The sequence below is a fragment of the Oncorhynchus mykiss genome, chromosome 10 (assembly GCF_013265735.2).
Source record: "Oncorhynchus mykiss isolate Arlee chromosome 10, USDA_OmykA_1.1, whole genome shotgun sequence".
Classification (NCBI taxonomy): Eukaryota; Metazoa; Chordata; class Actinopteri; order Salmoniformes; family Salmonidae; genus Oncorhynchus; species Oncorhynchus mykiss.
Window position 1 is genome coordinate 29,505,991 of NC_048574.1, and position 19,938 is coordinate 29,525,928.

At 43.2% G+C, this 19,938-nt stretch overlaps 1 protein-coding gene across 2 annotated transcripts; it reads left to right on the forward strand.

Moving 5' to 3' along the window:
- Window positions 1–282: 282 nt before the first annotated feature.
- Window positions 283–19,573, forward strand: gemin5 (gem (nuclear organelle) associated protein 5). 2 transcript variants are annotated; one of them, XM_021618008.2, is made up of 28 exons: window positions 283–746; window positions 851–1,005; window positions 1,136–1,317; window positions 2,911–3,065; window positions 3,937–4,038; window positions 4,185–4,317; window positions 4,455–4,620; window positions 4,829–5,041; window positions 5,148–5,233; window positions 5,403–5,485; window positions 6,056–6,192; window positions 6,353–6,426; window positions 6,644–6,825; window positions 7,137–7,276; window positions 7,567–7,738; window positions 7,928–8,134; window positions 8,276–8,383; window positions 8,554–8,676; window positions 9,324–9,419; window positions 14,736–14,873; window positions 15,091–15,238; window positions 15,446–15,565; window positions 15,713–15,923; window positions 16,077–16,337; window positions 16,528–16,690; window positions 18,577–19,087; window positions 19,196–19,280; window positions 19,354–19,573. In XM_021618008.2, the coding sequence occupies exons 1-28, from the start codon at window positions 584–586 to the stop codon at window positions 19,513–19,515; spliced, it is 4,476 nt and encodes a 1,491-aa protein (XP_021473683.2). In that variant the 5' UTR covers window positions 283–583; the 3' UTR covers window positions 19,516–19,573. The 2 variants fall into 2 exon arrangements, with proteins under 2 accessions (XP_021473683.2, XP_021473684.2); XM_021618009.2 differs by having other exon boundaries at window positions 2,911–3,062; window positions 19,354–19,572.
- Window positions 19,574–19,938: the final 365 nt, after the last annotated feature.

Here is a 19,938-nt window from a genome sequence, read left to right on the forward strand (position 1 = left end):
CTGCATATTTTCCACAATTTTCTTGAAATCTGAAACCGTTGTGAAGTCACGCCCTTCTCTGAAGAGTTAGCATTATGGCCCTAAAAGCACGTACATAGTGTGCACTGCTTGAATATTTCGTATGCTGGCGTATTTAGTACGATATCCATGATATAACCAATAAGCATACTACATACTCAAATGCGTCACAAATAGTATGGTTAGTGCAGTTGGTATAAGTATTCGAACACAGCTCGCGTTTAGCCTATCTTCATACTGTACTGTTCTTGTTGTGGTTTCGTTTTATCATTGTTAAAATCTTCATATACAGTCAATTATTAAAATGCATAATATAGAAATATGAGCTGATAAGACAAAATGTATTTATCAAATGCGAAGGAAAAAAAGGCAAGCATACTGACATAGTTTAACCCTTCTCTGGTTCCGTACTCTTTACGACAATTGGGTCAATCATACGGCTTTCGTTCTGTTTATGATGCTGCATGAACGCTCTACTTGAATAAGACATGTGCTTTTGAATCGTTCTTTATTCCCCAGTGATGTGAATAGGTTTTGATTTACTGTATATCAATTTAGATTCTGAATGTCGATTACTCCTTTCACAATGCACGAGAGACTTCTTCCAGCCTCTCCAAACTGGTACTCTTCGCGATGCAGTGACACGAATGACAAGGGTTTATTGGCGTTTGGAGCTAAAAACACCATATATTTGGTTGACGTTACAGCATCATCCTCTACAGTTGTTGGTAAGTACCCTATTATTCTTATGTTAGCCATTGTGTGTTCTAGAAGTCAGTCAGTGGACATGTATCAAATAAACATGGCTAATTCTAATTTGTCTTGCTTTCAGGTGAACTGGTTGGCCACAGAGAGAGAGTGTCTGGCTTCTCATTCTGCCAGCATGCCGGCCAAAGCCATAATTGTGCCAGTACTTCTGATGATGGGACTGTTAAATTCTGGGACACAAATGAGAAGGTCCTGGTAAAGGAGCATAAAACTCACCAGGTAAGTTCCACTCTGAGACCTTTTTGAATAGTGTTGATTCCATATTGTCTCTCTCTCCCAGGTATAAGATACAATACTTTGAAAAACTTTTTTCTATGAGAAAATGTATCTAAGTCTATTATGTGTACAGAACACCATCACAGCCCTCCACTGGTCCCCTGGGGAAAAGAACCTTGTGGTGTCAGGGGATGAGAAGGGCATTGTGGTCTGCTACCAGTACAACACTGGTGAATCTCAAAGCTTCTTCCCCGAACCAAGGAATATCTTCTGCCTGTCCTGCTCCCCTCACAACTGGCACTATGTTGCTGTGGGGTATGATATTTAACCTCTAGTGGTGCATGCATGCACAATAATTGCTTATGCTGAGAAGTGTACATTTTAGGGCTGTCCACGACTAAAAAAAATCTTGGTCGACCGAAAGTCGTCTGCTCAAAACGTGTATTTTTCCATGTAAATATACACCCTATGTGTTTTAATAAAATAAACAATAAATGCAATGAGCTGTCTGATGCTTTAAGCTCACTGTTTGATGAAATAAGACACAAATTACTCAAAGGGGAGCTAGAGATCAAGATAAACAGAAGAAGAAGAAAATGTAACGAGTCCCGACCATCCTCCCACTCCTACTGGCTTTCCCAAATTCTGTCGTTACTCTCCTGAAGTTGCTGGCAATAGGCTACACGAGGAGTCTGCAAACTTTCTCATGTGGAATGCCAATTTATCTTACAATTTCTATCGATCTGTGGGCCAGTTATGGTTTTCTTATGCATATTTTCGTGGAAGTTTCATTGAATTTATAATAACGTCTTCGGTATTTCAACATCATTGTCATGTGGTTAATCAAAATTCGATGAATATTATACAAACCCAAAAAGTAACTCCCATTGCCAACTATGTAAAAAAAAAATAGCCTATAAAGCTTAGAAATAAAAACATTCCAGCCTGCAGGTAGAAAATATCTTGAGTTTAAATATAAATATCCTATAAGTCACATTGGCATGGCATGTCTGCAACGAACTTCAAAGATTGTATCAACTATTAACTTGGCTCCGGCCTGAAGCTCCTTGCAATCAGAAATATGTTCAGATCCCCAAATGGGCACATTTATATTCCTACATTTGTGCACCGGCCAGGTAGCCTATAGGCCTACTTCAAAGCGTAATCAGGTGCACGTCCTTACTCAACATTGACAGGAGCGCTCCAAACAAAAGACTGACTAAATTTACAAAACTCATGAATGGAATGAAATTAACCAAAATGTGTTTCTTGTGTAGCATAGGTTGTGCGCTCTGCAAACAATGTGTCCACTTTGACAATGAGAACAGTAAAATACTGGAGTCATAATATATTTAATGCATTAACAGACATTACAGTAACCAAACAAACATTGTAGATTAGGAATTAACGGTAAATATACTACTGGCAATATATGTAATGGGGAATTGATGTACACTAACAATAAAACGCAAACAGTTCACACAATGAAGTTATGAAACAATGAATGTGCACAATGGCTGGAAAGTGCATTCTGGAGAGAGATGTGCCTTGTGCAGCCACATTCCCCTTCTTGGACTGTCCCATCCCACAGCCTCCGCAATGGATTAGATCACTGAGATGGGCGTCAATAAGATGGGTGTCTCGTGTGCCATTAAAAACTAATATATATTAATATTTTCTACTGCTCGACAACAACAACAAAAATCTAGGTTGAAGTAATAAATACATTTAATTAAATAACCAAAAAAATCTAGGTTGACCAACAGCCTATCGACCCGTTAAATAATTGGGGTCAGCCCTAGTACATTTCACAGCATCCATCGATATGCATCACGAACGGCAAATACCAGTGACAAATTACTTCCCAGGAAAACATTACATATGGTTATGTATCTTAATCTCTCTTAGGTACAAAGATGGCATGATTGTGCTGATTGACATCAGTAAGAAAGGTGAGGTGGTGCATCGTCTCCGTGGCCATGACGACGAGATCCACGCCCTGGCATGGGCTCCACTACCCAATGAGGAGGTGCTTTACAGCAGAGTAGACGACAACACAGGTGGTGTGTTATGAAAGATGCTGTGCCGAGCCATCCTAAATGTATTCAGTCAGTGACAAGTGGCATGATGAGAGAACTATCTATTTTTTAGTCATCAATGTTTTTAAGATACGTTTTACCCCTTTGTCCACCAATGCAAAGCCTAAGGCCAGAAACCTTGGTGTCTTTTTTTTTTACCCTGACCTAAACCTCGAGCTGCATGTGAAGAAGGTTGTCCAGTCCTGCTCATCTAAGAAATATAGTTAAAGTCAAGTATTTTATTTCAGTCACTGATCTGGAGAAAGTTATACATGCTTTTATTTCCTCACACCTATATTACTGTAACTCAGTCAGAAATCACTCCGTCTATAGTAAGTTCAAAATGCAGCTTGGCTTTTAAGAAGCACTATTTCTTAGCCATTACCATACCATTGCACCTATTTTAGCTTCTCTTAGCTGGCTACCTACCTGTCACTTCGAAAATAATAGAAAATTGTACTACGCGTTTAAGGCTTGGTTTAGCCTCATCCTATATCGGATCTTTTATCTCCCTACGAATCAGGAAGCAGCCGGAGATCCTCTGGCAAGGCACTGTTGACAAGGCACTCATACATTAAAAGACACTGAAATCCTGATCATCTCTGGCAGACTATTCCAAAGTCTAGGTTGAAAACAGAGAGACCTTTTGCCCTTTAGGGCCCCTAGACTTTGGAATGGTCTGCCAGAGGAGATCAGGATTTCAGTTTCTTTTAATGTATGAGTTTAATTAGCTTTTCTTTTTCATTGTCCTTTCTCTTGTCTTTTTGTTTCTTTGTTATTACTGTGTTATTACTGTTTTATTATTCTTATGTGAATCACTTTAATTTGTTACTTATAATTAAAATAATATTTTCAGAAACGACCAATGGGATGACCGAGGGCAAAGAAAAGGGGTGTTATCTTGCATCTGGGAGCAAGGACCAAACCATAAGAATCTGGAGCACGCTGAAGGGCAAAGGTGAGACGATATCCTAACTGAGTTAACAACCTGCATCCTCCATAGCTTTATCTGCGTATCATACTACTATTGAGAGTTTGTGCAGTATGCTCTTTAAGAGGGTCCCATCTCTTGGAGTTAAAGATGATTATGTCTCTCTCTGTCAGGTGTGATGACCATGAAGCTACCGTTCCTGAAGAGACGAGGGACAGGGGTGGATCCTGCAGTCAAGGAGAGACTCTGGCTCACTGTGCACTGGCCCAAGGGGAAGCCAACGCAAGTCGTGTCAAGCTGCTTTGGGTATGAACTATAAAAACATAATTGAGGATGGTACAGTTAATTGTGATAAATATGTTTTAGTCGGTAACTCGCTAATACTTAATTATTTTGATCATTCGTTTTGCCCAGACTGTACTAACATCCCCCTGTATGTGAAGGGGTGAGCTGATCTTGTGGGACCTCACCAAGGGAGGCAAGCAGAAGTGGAGCCTGTTAGGAGCATCCTCAGAGGGCCAGAACCACAGCAGGATTGTGTTCAACATGAGCTCAGTGTGTGTTGAGGACAACAGAGAGCTCCTGCTCAGCACCTCAATGGACAGAGAGGTGAGATGAGGGTTAAACCCTCTCGATGTAGCTTTAGCAAGCAATTTACTGACTGTCTATTGACAACAGTGACATTTTGAGTATGGTGTGAAATTGTGCCCTATAAGTGGTCAATCAAACATGCGGTTTATGAGCAGTACTTAGCGTGCATATGTGCCGAGAAGGATTACAGAATTTCTCACAAATTTGCTTCTTATCATTATTCCAGATAAAATGCTGGGATCTGTCGTCGTTGGACTGCTGCTGGACCCTTCCCACCCTGGGGGGGTTTGTGTACACCCTGGCCTTCTCTCCTGTGGGTACAGGCTGCTTGGCCCTGGGGGTGGGAGACGGCATGATCCGCGTGTGGAGCACCCTCTCAATCCAGAACAAGTACGACACCAAGACCTTCTGGCAGGGCATCAAGTCCAAAGTCACAGCGGTAAGAGACTCTTAGGGCATATTGATATCAGTTATTGACTAATGGTTTATGGTAAAACTGAATATGGCTAGCGTGTGTGTGTTTGACAATTATTTGTTCATTACAGCTGTCCTGGCATCCAACAAAAGAAGGATCCTTAGCTTTTGGAACCGATGACGGCAAAGTTGGCATTTACGATGCTTTCTCTAACAAGTAAAACTCTTCATCTACAACTTTCTCTTAACTCTAGTATCTGAGATACTGTATGTTGGCAGTTTAATCAAATCCATACTGTTAGTGATTATCAACACTTCTCACCAAGATAATGACATTTCATGTCTGTTATGACGTTAATGAAAGGTCTTTATTGTGTTGTTTCCAGGCCGCCTCAGGTATCCAGCACTTATCACAAAAAGACTGTGTACACATTAGCCTGGGGACCCCCAGTCCCTCCTCTGTCATTTGGTAAGCTCTTAACTTAATAAGTGTAAGTGTGTGTGTACTGTATGCTGAGCACCCTCTGACCCAGCAACTTCTCTGAGTGGACGTTGTGCCAAAGCCATGAGTCAGCAGAAAGCATGCATCTCTTGACACTTTTTTAAATTTACTCCATAATTCAATGAGTTGCGAAAACAATTATCTCTCTCCCTGAGCCATTCATTGGGAAATGAAGATGGTGGAAAGTACATTTTACCAGCTGCCGGCAGATGACATTTTGATTACCGTATCAGTCATTCAGTATTTTGAAGCAGTAAACATAATTGCTCCTGTGAGAAAGATTTGCTGATGGTTTCTAAACCAACAAAGACCTGTTAATTTGTTTAGACACTTTCTGTTGGAAAGGCTCCAGAATGTCATGTGGACATTGAGATTGAGATGTGACGTCTTGAGGGTTATCAATAACTGATTAGTGTTGTCAGACTCTGCAACCATCAGATAATATACCATAATATACGCTGGATGAGTATGATTGTGTGTGAATAAGCAAGACAAGGGGGTGCTGGAACAGTGTATAACAGTCAGCGTGTCATCCAGGTGGAACAGGAGACCGTCTGTCCTACAGCCTGTATAGCTGTGCTGGAGAGGGCATCATCCTACAGCATGACCCCTGGAAACTGGCGGGAGAGGCCACAGACATTGACAGGGTCATCAAGGACACCAACAGCATCAAGGTGAGATGGAAAGGCTATCTACATTTATGCATTTCCTTTTCAGCAGAATCCTCTACTTAATTAAAAGTATTTTACCCAATCACTGCATGTGGCGATGTGCAATTGAATATAATGTTGGTAATTCGAATAGGTTTTGAAGGTCATGTTCTATTTTCTGCAGCACAAGCTGTCACCCCACACAGATCTCAGCTGGAAACCAGATGGTAAAGTTGTGGCCATCGGCAATGAGGACGGGTGAGTCCTCTCATTCCCTTAAACTGTGTATATAGGCCTGGAGAATTGCCTGGAACCAACTGTGGTCTAGAATGATTGAGTGCCTATCTAAAATAAGACTACAGCTGTAATGATGCATTTACTGTAATGTGGTAGATTTTATTTATGTATCCATTTACAGTAGGTCACAAAGTGCTTGAAACTGACTAACTGTATTTCCTGGCTTTGTCTCTTTCAGGTCTGTAGAGGTATACCAGGCTCCGACTCTCAAGCTGCTGTGTACCATCCAGCAGCACCATAAGATCATCAACGTGCTGCGCTGGCACCATGACCACAGTTCCCTGCCCGAGCTGCAGTACCTCCTGGCCTCTGGGTCCAGCAATGCCTTGGTCTATGTCCACGACCTCCGCACTGTCATAGGTGAGGAGAGTTCCCCAGGGGTGTATTCTAAGAGCTGAATCTTATTTTGAGATCTGAGTGTTTAACTTAAATATTCTATTGATATGTTGTCAGATCTGTGTGAAAGACAAGTGTGCATATCTCAAGGTATGATGCAGTGAGGGTAATATGGGATGTAGAGACAGCAGTAGGCCAGCGGAGGTCTCCATTGTGAACAGTAGCTATGATAACCAATGGCCTTGGAAGATGTTTTTGCTATGCAGGAGTTAGCCATTTCTGGTTAATTTCACAGTATTTTGAAGTGGTCACTGTTTTTCTTTGTCCTTGTTCAGAGACTCCTCCAGAGATTCCCGTTGTGATGACCGAGGCGTATCGGAGCCTGGCGGGTCACACAGCCAAGATCACTGGCCTGGCCTGGAGCCCCCACCACGACGGGAGACTGGTCACCGTCTGTTACGACGGTACAGCACAGGTCCGTCCCAATGTGTTATTTACCTAACGACAGCTACACGGACCCAGCCTTTACACCTTTTACTAGTGCCTACTGTTTTCTTCCATGTGGTTCTATATAGTGATGGAGGGAAAATTGATATAGTTGCATGTCGCAATATTATTTTGATCGATTTTATTATATTGATACATGGACTCCAAGTATCGTTTCTTTTTTGTTGTTGCTAGGTGGCGTTTGCTAGGTAGCGTTTGCTAGTGCTAGTTGGCTGTACCTGTGCCATTTATAGCAAATTAAATCTATATGGTCCCCAGGTGTGGGACGTGCAGAAGGAGGAGGGGCTGTGCAACTACAGGGGTCACAGGGGCCGGCTGCTGTGTGTCCAGTGGTCTCCTGTGGACCCGGACATGGTCTGGACAGGAGCAGATGACTTCACTGTGCAGGAGTGGGCTGTGTCCAAGCAGGAATTCACCAAGCCCCCCAAAAGTAACAACATCTTTTTTATTTCTAGTTTTATTCACAACGTTGCTTTTTAGAATGTTGCTGGTTGTGTAAATGGTCAACATTTGATAATTTTCATATATTTGATTGTAAAGATCCATAACACTTAGAGTGCAATGAATTGTATATTGTTCTAATGATAATACAAAGGTAAAAATGTATTTCTCTTCTTAGCGAAAAAGACACTTGACCAAGTTAAGGCCAAGTTAAAGGCCAAGAAGAAGAAGAAGGCAACTGGGAAAGGAGGAACAAAGGCGGAGGAGAGCTTGTCTCTAATTGGAGAGGGGAATAAAGGAGGGGCGTCCCCGGCACCAGGAGAAAGACCATCTGACAACGAGGAGGAGGAGGGGAGCGAGACCACTAGCATCTCCTCAGTGACAGGTAGCACTGCAGTCATGTCCAATCTACTATTACATTCAGTCTGTCTCAATCCAGTCATCTCCTTCAATTGCATCTGCCATATGCAATCTGTAAATAATGACAATATCATACAGCTCACACATACTACTCTTTTTATTTTAGTCTCTTCATCCAGTAATCAGATGGACAGACCTGTGATGGAGAAAGTGCAAAATGGAGGGAAATCCTTACTCACTGTAAAGAAAGAAATAAAAAAAGTGGAGAAAACAGGTACTGTATGGAATCCTATCAAAATACACAAAGAAATTGTTCATAGGGCACAGAGTTTTTCCTAACCACGTGAACTAACCAAGAAAAACATAGGGCCCTTTATTAAATGACAAGTGTAAGTATCCGTCTCCATCCACTCCAACCCCTCTTGTGGTCTGTCTTTCCTCCAGAGGTGACTCTGAAGAAGAGGAAACCTCGCTCCATGCTGCCCCTCAGTACCTCCATGGACCACCGCCCCAGAGAAGACCTCCAGCAGGACTGTCTCAACCTGGCAACAGTCAGGCACTCTGAGGGTGAGACTCAATCCATCCTTATCTGGATTATACTACAAGATTAGACATGTAGCCCAGTAGCTACACCTTTTGAGGACCTATATCAGGGATCATCAGCTAGATTCAACTGTGGGACGATTTATTTGGGGGTCGGGGGGCCAGAACATAATTACAAATAGGTGGTAGACTGCAAATTGACTGCAAGAAGCCCAAACAGTTATTTTTGACTAAATTATTTTTGACTAAAAGGTAATCATTTCAAACCTCACTTACATTTGTATACAATCACGTGTCTCTCTATTATGCGTAGGGAAAAATAAATAAATATATATATATATAGGAACAGATTTCTTAAATTAAAATCACTTGGCGCTGATTTCCTGATGTTTTTAGTCTGTTTTTTTGCTCAGAATTTAGGGGGCCAAATAAACCCCAGTTGGGGTACCCTGACCAAAACAATGAACAAGTACTCAACTATTGTTTCCTGACTACATTTTCCTGTGTAGGCACCGGGATAAAAAAAAGCACCAGGATTTGTCTTTATTTAAGTCTGCATCATAAGATTCATGAGACATGGTCCAGAAAGATAAGTGGTCATTTTTTTTCTGTCCACCATAGAGCAGCGTTTGACTCTGACCCTGTCTTTGTCCATCCCTGTCTATCCTCAGCCTCTCCAGCCCACTGTGTCCCAGGCCTGGGAGATCACATCCAACTGGGTCTGTTCGCAGACAGAGATGCCCTCTATAGGATGTTCCAAGAGGAGGGTGAGTACACTATCTTATGTTGTATTATATGATTGTTATTACACGTTCATAACGATTACATACTTTTTAACACTTTAATAGCACTTATTATAACACTTTCATAATACATATACATGTGTTATAATGCTTTCTCTATGTGTCTGTGTATACATGTATGTGTGTATATACAGTACCAGTCAAAAGTTTGGACACCTACTCATTCCAGGGTTTTTCTGTATTTTTACTATATTCTACATTGTACAATAAGAATGAAGACATCAAAACTATGAAATAACATGAAGTAACCCACTTTTTTTTCTTCTTTTTTTTAACTAATCAAAATTTATTTTAGAATCTTCGAATTAGACACCCTTTGCATTGATGACAGCTTTACACACTCTTGGCATTCTCTCAACCAGCTTCACCTTGAATGCTTTTCCAACAGTCTTGAAGGAGTTCCCACATGCTGAGCACTTGTTGGCTGCTTTTCCTTCGCTCTGCGTTCCAACTCATCCCAAACCATCTCAATTGGGTTGAGGTGGGTGACTGGAGGCCAGGTCATCTGATGCAGCACTCCATAACTCTCCTTCTTGGTCAAATAGCCCTTACACAGCCTGGGGGAGTGTTGGATCTTTGTCCTGTTGAAAAACAAGTGATAGTTCCACTAATCGCAAACCAGATGCGATGGCATATCGCTGCAGAATGCTGTGGTAGCCATGCTGGTTGTGTGCCTTGAATTGGAAATAAATCCCAAAAGCAAAGCACACCATCACACCTCCACTTCCATGCTTCACGTTTGGAACCACACATGCGGCTATCATTCGTTCACCTACTCTGCGTCTCACAAAGACTCATCAGACCAAATGACAGATTTCCACCGGTCTAATTTCCATTTCTCGTGTTTCTTGGCCCAAGCAAGTCTCTTCTTCTTATTGGTGTCCTTTAGTAGTGGTTTCTTTGCAGTGATCGATCATGAAGGCCTGATTCACGCAGTTTCCTCTGAACAGTTGATGTGAAGGTTACTTGAACTCTGAAGAATGTATTTGGGCTGCAATTTCTTAGACTGGTAATGTCTGCAGCAGTGGTAACTCTGGGTCTTCCTTTCCTGTGGCAGTCCTCATGAGAGCCAGTTTTATCATAGCGCTTGATGGTTTTTGCGACTGCACTTGAAACTTACAAAACTCTTGAAGTGTTCCGCAGTGACTGACCTTCATGTCTTGAAGTAATGATGGACTGTCATTTCTCTTTGCTTATTTGAGCTGTTATTGCCATACTGTGGACTTGGTATTTTACTAAATAGGGCTATGTTCTGTATATCATCCCTACCTTGTCACAACACAACTGATTGGCTCAAACGCATTAAGAAGGACATACATTTCACAAATTAACTTTTAACAAGGCACACCTGTTAATTGAAATGCATTCCAGGTGGCTACCTCATGAATTTGGTTAAGACAATGCCAAGTGTCCAAAGCTGTCAAGGCAAAGGGTGGCTTCTTTGAAGAATCTCAAATGAAAAATATAGTTAGATTTAACACTTTTTGGGGGGAGGTTACTACCTGATTCCATATGTGTTATTTCATAGTTTCGATGTGTTCACTATTATTCTACAATGTAGAAAATAGTAAAAATAAAGAAAAACCCTTGAATGAGTAGGTGTCCAAACTTATGACTGGTACTGTGTGTATGTATGTGTGTGTGTATATTTCACACACACTACATGACCATAGAGTATGTGGACAACTGGTGTGGATGAAATGGCCAATTCCCCTCATTTGAAAGGGTGTCTATAAACCTTACTGTATATACAGTGCATTTGGAAAATATTCAGACCCCTTTCCTTCAACATTTTGTTACGTTACACCTGTCTGTATAACGTCCCACAGTTGACGGTACATGTCAAGAGTAAAAACCAAGCCATCAGGTCGAAGGAATTGTCGGTAGAGCTCCAAGATAGGATTGTGTCGAGGCACAGACCTGGGTTAGGGTACCAAATAATATCTGCAGCGTTGAAGGTCCCCAAGGACACAGTGCCCTCCATCATTCTTAAATGGAAGAAGTTTGGAAACACCATGACTCTTCCTAGAGCTGCTTGTCTGGCCAAACTGAGCAATCAGGGGAGAAGGGCCTTGGTCAGGAGGTGACCAAGAACCCGATCGTCACTCTGATAGAGCTCCAGAGTTCCTCTGTGGAGAAGGGGGAACATTCCAGAAGGACACCCATCTCTGCAGCACTTCACCAATCAGTCCTTTATGGTAGAGTGGCCAGACGGAAGGCACTCCTCAGTAGAAGGCACTCCTCAGTAGAAGACAGCCTGCTTGGAGTTTGCCAAAAGGCACCTGAAGAAACTCAGACCATGAGAAACAAGATAATCTGGTCTGTTGAAACCAACATTGAACTCTTTGACCTGAATGCCAAGCGTCATATCTGGAGGAAACCCGGCACCATCTCTACGATGAAGCATGGTGATGGAAGCATCATGCTATGTAGATGTGTTTCAGCATCAGGGACAAGGATACTAGTCAGGACCGAGGCAAAGATGAACAGAGTAAAGTACAGAGAGATCCTTGATGAAAACCGGCTCCAGAGCACTCGACGTCAGACTGGGGTGAAGATTCATCTTCCAACAGGACAACGACCCTAAGCACACTGAGGCTAGAAATGTGCATCCTGTAGCACAAACTCAAAAAAGATCTGTGACACTGTAAAGTCCATGGATAATAAGAGCCCCTCCTCCCAGCTGCCCACTGCACTGAGGCTAGGAAACATTGTCACCACCGATAAATCCACTATAGTTGAACATTTCAATAAGCATTTTTCTACGGCTGGCCATGCTTTACACCTGGCTACCCCTATCCCAGTCAACTGCCCTGCAACCCCCCACAGCAACTCGCCCAAGCCTCCCCATTTCTCCTTCACCCAAGTCCAGATAGCTGATGTTCTGAAAGAGCTGCAAAATCTGGACCCCTACAAATCAGCCAGGCTAGACAATCTGGACCCTCTCTTTCTAAAATGATCTGGCAAAATTGTTGCAACCCCTATTTACTAGCCTGTTCAACCTCTTTCGTATTGTCTGAGATTCCCAAAGATTGGAAAGCTGCCACAGTCATCCCCCTCTTCAAAGGGGGTAACACTCTAGACCCAAACTGCTACAGACCTATATCTATCCTACCCTGCCTTTCTAAGGTTTACGAAAGTTAACAGATCACCCACCATTTCGAATCCCACCGTACCTTCTCTATGCAATCTGTTTTCAGAGCTGGTCATGGGTGCACCTCAGCCACGCTCAAGGTCCTAAACGATATCATAACCGCCATCAATAAGAGACATTACTGTGCAGCTGTATTCATCGACCTGGCCAAGGCTTTCGACTCTGTCAATCACCACATTCTTATCGGCAGACTCAACAGCCTTGGTTTCTCAAATTACTACCTCGCCTGGTTCACTAACTACATCTCAGATAGAGTTCAGTGTGTCAAATCGGAGGGCCTGTTGTCCGGACCTCTGGCAGTCTCTATGGGGGAGGGTTCAATTCTCGTGTCGACTCTCTTCTCTGTATACATCAATGATGTCGCTCTTGCTTCTGGTGATTCTCTGATCCACCTCTACGCAGACGACAACATTCTGTATACTTCTGGCCCTTCTTTGTACACCGTGTTAACTAACCTTCAGATGAGCTTCAATGCCATACAACTCTCCTTCCGTGGCCTCCAACTGCTCTTAAACGCAAGTAAAACTAAGTGCATGCTCTTCGACCGTTCGCTGCCTGCACCTGCCCGCCCGTCCGTCCAGCATCACTACTCTGGACGGTTCTGACAACTACAAATACCTAGGCGTCTGCTTAGATTGTAAACTCTCATTCCAGACTCACATTAAGCATCCCCAATCCAAAGTTAAATCTAGAATCGGCTTCCTATTTCGCAACAAAGCATCCTTCACTAATGCTGCCAAACATACCCTCATAAAACGGACCACCCTACCGATACTCGACTTCGGCGACGTAATTTACAAAATAGCCTCCAACAGTCTACTCAACAAATTGGATGCAGTCTTTCACAGTGCCATCCGTTTAGTCACCAAAGTCACATATACTACCCACCACTGCAACCTGTACACTCGTTGGCTGGCCCTCGCTTCAAACTCGTCGCCAAACCCATTTGCTCCATGTCATCTACAAGTCTTTGCTAGGTAAAGCTCCGCCCTATCTCACCTCACTGGTCACCATAGCAGCACCCACTCTTAGCATGCGCTCCAGCAGGTATATCTCACTGGTCACCCCCAAAGCCAATTCCTCATTTGGCTGCCTTTCCTTCCAGTTCTTTGCTGCCAATGACTGGAACGAACTGCAAAAATCACTGAAGCTGGAGACTCATATCTCCCTCACTAGCTTTAAGCACCAGCTGTCAGAGCAGCTCACAGGTCACTGCACCTATACATAGCCCATCTGTAAATATCCCATCCAACTACCTCACCTCAATACTGTTATTTATATATCTTGCTCCTTTGCACCCCAGTATCTCTACTTGCACATCTATCCCTCCTGTGTTTAATTGGTATATTGTAATTACTTCGCCACCATGGCCTATTTATTGCCTTAACTCCCTTATCTTACCTCATTTGCACACACTGTAGATAGACTTTTTCTATTGTATAATTGACTGTATGTTTGTTTATTCCATGTGTAACTCTGTGTTGTTGTATGTGTCGAACTGCTTTGCTATATTTTGGCCAGGTCGCAATTGTAAATGAGAACTTGTTCTCAACTAGCCTACCTGGTTAAATAAAATAAATAAATAAACACAGCCAAGACAATGCATGAGTTTCTTCGGGACAAGTCTCTAAATGTCCTTCAGTGGCCCAGCCAGAGCCAAGACATGAACCCAATTGAGCATCTCTGGAGAGACCTGGAAATAGCTGTGCAGTGACGCTACCCAGGATCTGCAGAGAAAAATGGGATCCCCAAATACAGGTGTACAAAGCTTGTAGCGTCATACTCAAGAACACTGAAGGCTGTGATCGCTGCCAAAGGTGCTTCAACAAAGTACTGAGTAATGGATCTGAATATTTATGTAAATAAAATATTTCTGTATTTTTTGTTGTAATAAATGTTAAATTTCTAAACCTGTTTCCGCTTTGTCATTGTGGGGTGTGTTGTGTGTAGATGTACATTTCTTTAATCCATTTTAGAATACAGCTGTAACGTAACAAAATGTTGATAAAGTGAAAGGGACTGAATACTTTCCGACTGCACTGTGCGTGTGTGTGTGTGCGGATAAAAGGTGACTGACAAATCACTTCCATTCTTCTTATGTTGTGGTGTCCCTTTGAATCCTGTAGAGGAGGGCCATGTGGAGGCAGGTCACTATGAGTCTGCGGTGTACCTGAGACTATGGAAAGGTGACATCGCTGGAGCTCTGCAGGTGGCCACTGAGAAAGGAGAGTTGAGTGATCACCTGCTCTCAGTTGCACCTATGGGTAAGTAATTTTAATTGTAAAATGGTTTTATTTCTTTATTTATTCCATTTTAGAATGCATTTTTCGAATATTAAGTTGTTCTGATTCAACAACCAACTAGTCAATTTGTTAGTTTTTGATTAGTATAATTTTTTTGTTCTCTTGCTCTTTGACATGGTGAAGTACTGTATGAATGGATGCATGCAGGTGTGTAATAACACTTGTGAAACCCTCTCAGCTGGTTACCAGGTGTGGCTGACGACCGTGGAGGTCTATGTGAAGCAGCTGTGTCTTCAGGAGCAGTTCCTCAAGGCTGCCTCCCATCTTCTCTCCATCAACAAGGTCTACGAGGCCATCGACCTCCTCAAGTCCCACCAGCTCTACAGGTCATTCAGCAGACACACACACGTTCGTCTGTTTATTTTACACATAAATGATGAAATAAAGAATAAAAAAGTTAGTGTTGTAGGAGGATCCATTAGAGTAACTTCTAAGTGGTAGGGTTTTAGATTGTGCTACCTGTGACTGACCTATCAATGGGAGTGATCATTGTAATCTCTTAAGCTGTGAGTGAAATGTTTGTGCTTTCTCAGGGAGGCCATAGCCCTGGCCAAGGCTAGGCTGCAGCCAGATGACCCTGTGCTCAAGAAGCTCTACACCACCTGGGCAGCCGTGCTGGAGAAAGACGGCCACTTGTCTACTGCTGCTAAATGGTAATTAAGACTAACCTTTACCTATTTTCATTAATAAAACTGCGTCTTGGTGTAAAAGTGCACTGTGCAAAGCAGGTAGAGTAAAATCTGGTTCCTCTAAATAGCCGACTTGATGCTAAAGGAACTCGCTGTGTATTTATCACTCAGTTATCTCGCCGTGGACTCCAGCTTCGACGCAGCCAAAGTCATCGCCAAGAAAAACGACCCTGTCTCACTGAAGACGGCCGCCAGTCTGGCGAGGATCGCCGGCGAAAGCGACCTGTCCTATTCACTCTCCCTGAGATGTGCCAAAGACCTGGCGTCCTCTCAGGATTGGCTGGGAGCACAGCAACTCCTCAGCACACATGAGAGCCTATTGGTAAGTTGCCCTGAATTGGCCGATGCTTATAGATGAAGATGCTTATAGATGAAGATGCTATATATAGTCCCATTGATTAGCTATAGATGATGGTCAGATAAGAGTTGCGTGTTGATTTTCATGCTTTATCTATACTGTCCCCCTCTGCTATAGGCCCACCGGTTACATTACTGCACTATTGAGCTGCTCACTGTGAGTCTAACAGGGACCGACATAGTGACTTGGACCTGTTCCTCCATCCATCCCTGGTCTGCTCCTTGTAAGAATCAAGATGGCTTCCTGGCTACCCTGAGGGCTGTGTGGGAGAGAGGGTTTGCTGTCTCCCCCAGCAACCCAGAGATACTCAAAGCTCTTCACCAACAACTGAAGGCTATAGAGAATCCTCAAACAACACCTAACGTTCCTATGAAACAGGTAGGCCATCAGTGGACAGAGGCTGGGCTGGGGTGAAATTATTCTGCTGATGGGATGGAGAGATATTGATAGATCTTAATCTGAAAATGTAAGTTTGTAGACATTTAGGAGACGATCTACTCTGTAGACAGTGGTGCCTCTGCCTGTGTTTTCATCTGAACCCACTGTAAATGCTCTTGTCCCCCTCCAGCTTCTGATCCAGGTGTCCCTTGACCTGACCCTGGGTGCAGTGAGCTGGTTGCTAGGTGACTGGGGGGCAGCCCTAGAGAAGCTGTTGCAGGGCGTGGCCAGAGGGAATGAGGCGGGTCACTTCTTGCTGATGTCAGAGACCTGTAGGCTGTTGTTTCCTCAAGGTGACTCAACATCTTAGTTTACCCATCTTTATTATCCATGGCAAGGATTACACACTGACACATAAGAATATAAATTTATACAATGGATTATTTTGTGCACATATACTGTATTTGTACAGTACCTTCAATTTAGAAATGCTACCATAGAGCAATGCCCAATACATATAATGTTAACAGGTATTTTTTTTTTTCATACAACAGCCATTCTCTTCAGTCTTATACAAAATCCATAAACCAATCTTATACAGTTGGTGGCACAGAATGGTTAGTAAGTTAAACATTGTTTTACTGTAATATAATGCATTGATGACATGTTTAATATGGATTTTAATGGTGGAAGAGGCATGGCAGCTTCAGAGATCTCCTTAGATGCACTCCAGCCTGTGCCGTGTGCATGGACATCCCAGTCAATGGACATCCTAGTATAGGAGCGGCCCCAGGGAAGTGTCCACCTCCTCCAATACCGTAGTGTTCAGAGTTGCAGCCAGAGCAGATGGCCATGGCTGCTCGTTCATTATTGATCGCTCTGAATGTGATGACGCCAGGCTTAAACTAATTTCTTGGCTTGGGTCCATAAAAGTCTCTGGTGTGTCTGTGGTTGTAAATAAGAATGACTGGTCCTCTGTTGCAAGACCCTACATTGTATATCACCGGGTAACACTTGAAGAGTTGGTTTCCCTTTTGAAGGGTGAGGAAGTGTCTCTGTGTGGTAGAGCAGGATGGAGGCCAGGTTCCAGTATTCCATAGGAGTTGTTAGGGACCTGCTTCACTGACATGTCCTCAGCCATGGTGTCATAATACCCAGGGCTCTTGGAAGTTGTTGGCGCTTGCGCCCTCTGGTGTTCCAAAAGTGGCCCAGTTCCCCTCTCCGTCTGGGCGGTTTGTTTTTATTTTATTTAACTAAGAAAGTCCGTTAACATTCTTATTTACAATGACGGCCAAACCCTAGGGTTGCTGCCCTGCTGGCTGGACCAGCGGTTGCCTACCCTGCTGGCTGGACCAGCGGTTGCCTACCCTGCTGGCTGGACCAGCGGTTGCCTACCTCGCACTTCCCGTAAATGTTGTTCTCGTGCATGCTCGCCACAAGTGTCCAGCTGCCAGTGGTGGTCATATCACTGAAGGTCTGGTATATCATCCCACTTGCTGTGTTCAGGTAATACAGCCCATCTTCATGTTGGTCACATCGGTCCCTTATTTCTTTGCAGCTTATGGCAATGGCTTCTGTTTCAAAGCCAGTTCTGGCCACTGCATGCCTGTCCTCCTGTACTGCTTGTGCAAGTTGAGGCAGTGAAGTGAAATGAGTTGTAAGTCTGTCTACGTGTTATATATTGAAAACATCAGTAGAGGGGGATCATCAACAGGAGAACACAGATAAATGTCTGAGTCTCTGACTATAGGAGGTTCTGTTTGTGTTCAAGTCTTGGCAATACTTTTATTTATACCCATGTGCTCTTATTTCCCATGTCTGAGAGAGAACTGAAAAGAGAGCTATAAGGATTTACTGTAATGGCATTTACTGGAAAGTACTAGCCCATCTCAGCAAAATTGTGTTGATAACAAGAATGGTAAAACAGCTAAACAATGATAAGCCTAGTTGATTATCAATAACATTCACAAGAGGCCTCACGTTTGATAAAATGTACTGTTATACTTTTAATCTGTGTGAATTAGTCCATTCCAGGAAAAAAGGCCCAACCCTTTAACTGCAGTTGCACTTTAAAAAAAAAATGTGCACAGCCTGGTGACAACCTGTGCCTACAGTACTCAATATCACTGGAAGTGTGGACACTAACACTGTATGGTCCTCGTCTTTCAAATGTACGAAATAAATGCATCCTTTAAACCAATGTGAAATTCTCATATTAATTCTACTCTTTCTCTGCCAGGTATCGACTCCATCTCAGAACACAAAAAGATGGTGGACCCCTCGGATGAGAAGGCCTTGGCTGCAGCTCGGAGCCTGGAGGCGTTTGTGTGTTACCAGGACCTCTACCACATGTGGTGGAGCCTCAGCACTAACACAGCAGGAGCTCAGAGAGACATGACTGATGGACTGCACTCAGCCAGCGAGAACCACATCAATGGATTAGACGGCCACGTTACTGACACTCCAAATGGAGATGGGATGGGATGGTGTGTGAGCGCTCAGAATGGAGATGTGAAGATGGGAGTGTGTGTGAACGCTTGCCAGGTGCTGCTGTCTGAGCCCCACGCAACCTGCCAGGCCACACAGAGGGCTATAGCAAAGATCCAGCAGAGACTGGCCTCCATGGTGCACCAGCACAGCCAAACCCAGGAGACTAAAGCCAGCCATGGGGAGGGACGGACTGAAAAGCCCACCTCGGCCCAGGGCTCCACTCCAACAGACAGCCAAGAGTCCACTGATGCAGGACAAGGGTACAGCATATTTTTTCTCATTGTGTCTTTGGACATTAGTTAGCTGTTTAGACGATAAAGATAACTGCAATAATTTGTTAGTTGATGTAAGTTATGATTGTTTTTCAGAGCTGACACTGAATCTCTACCCTGCTTGATTGCCATGGTTTCTGAGCACCACAAAGAGTTGGCTGACATCCCAGAACATGTCAAAGTAAGACACCCTCATACTTTTTTACTGAACTTTTTCCTGATGCCATTCTTTAAAATATTTTATTTTATTTCAGAAATATCCATACCCAGATGTTCTGGAGTGCTGCTTAGTTCTGCTCTATTTGAGTAAGAGTTCCGATCTTGTTCCTGATCACCTAAAGAATGAAGCAGTGGCCTTGATCCACAAGTATGGAACTTCCTCTCTCCGCAAAGCCTCCCAGCAATTCCTATCTTAATGGTTATTTTTCTTCAGTCTGAACAAAGTCAATGCACATCAATAAACATTTTCACTAAGCTAAGTCTGATTTACTATACATGGGTATATGAATACCAGCCTTCAAATACATTTGTATTGATTCAGAAGTAGGATTTTAGTTCAATGTCTTTGCACTGCTGGGGGCCTAGGCCCACTCAATCGTGTACATTACCGTGGTTAGAGTATCCCTCGATCATAGGACCTGATGTCTAGTAAGGCTCTAAATAAAAATTCCAGGTCGCACAGCAAAATATTTAGGAGCATGTGAGAATTGGTTGCATGTCTGGCTCTGTCACAGCTATAGCAAAAGCTTGGTCTGGGACGAAATGGCAGCATATGGATAAAAAGGCTCTGCAGTGCAACCATTTCACGACAATGTAGCCCAATTAAACAGCAACAGAAT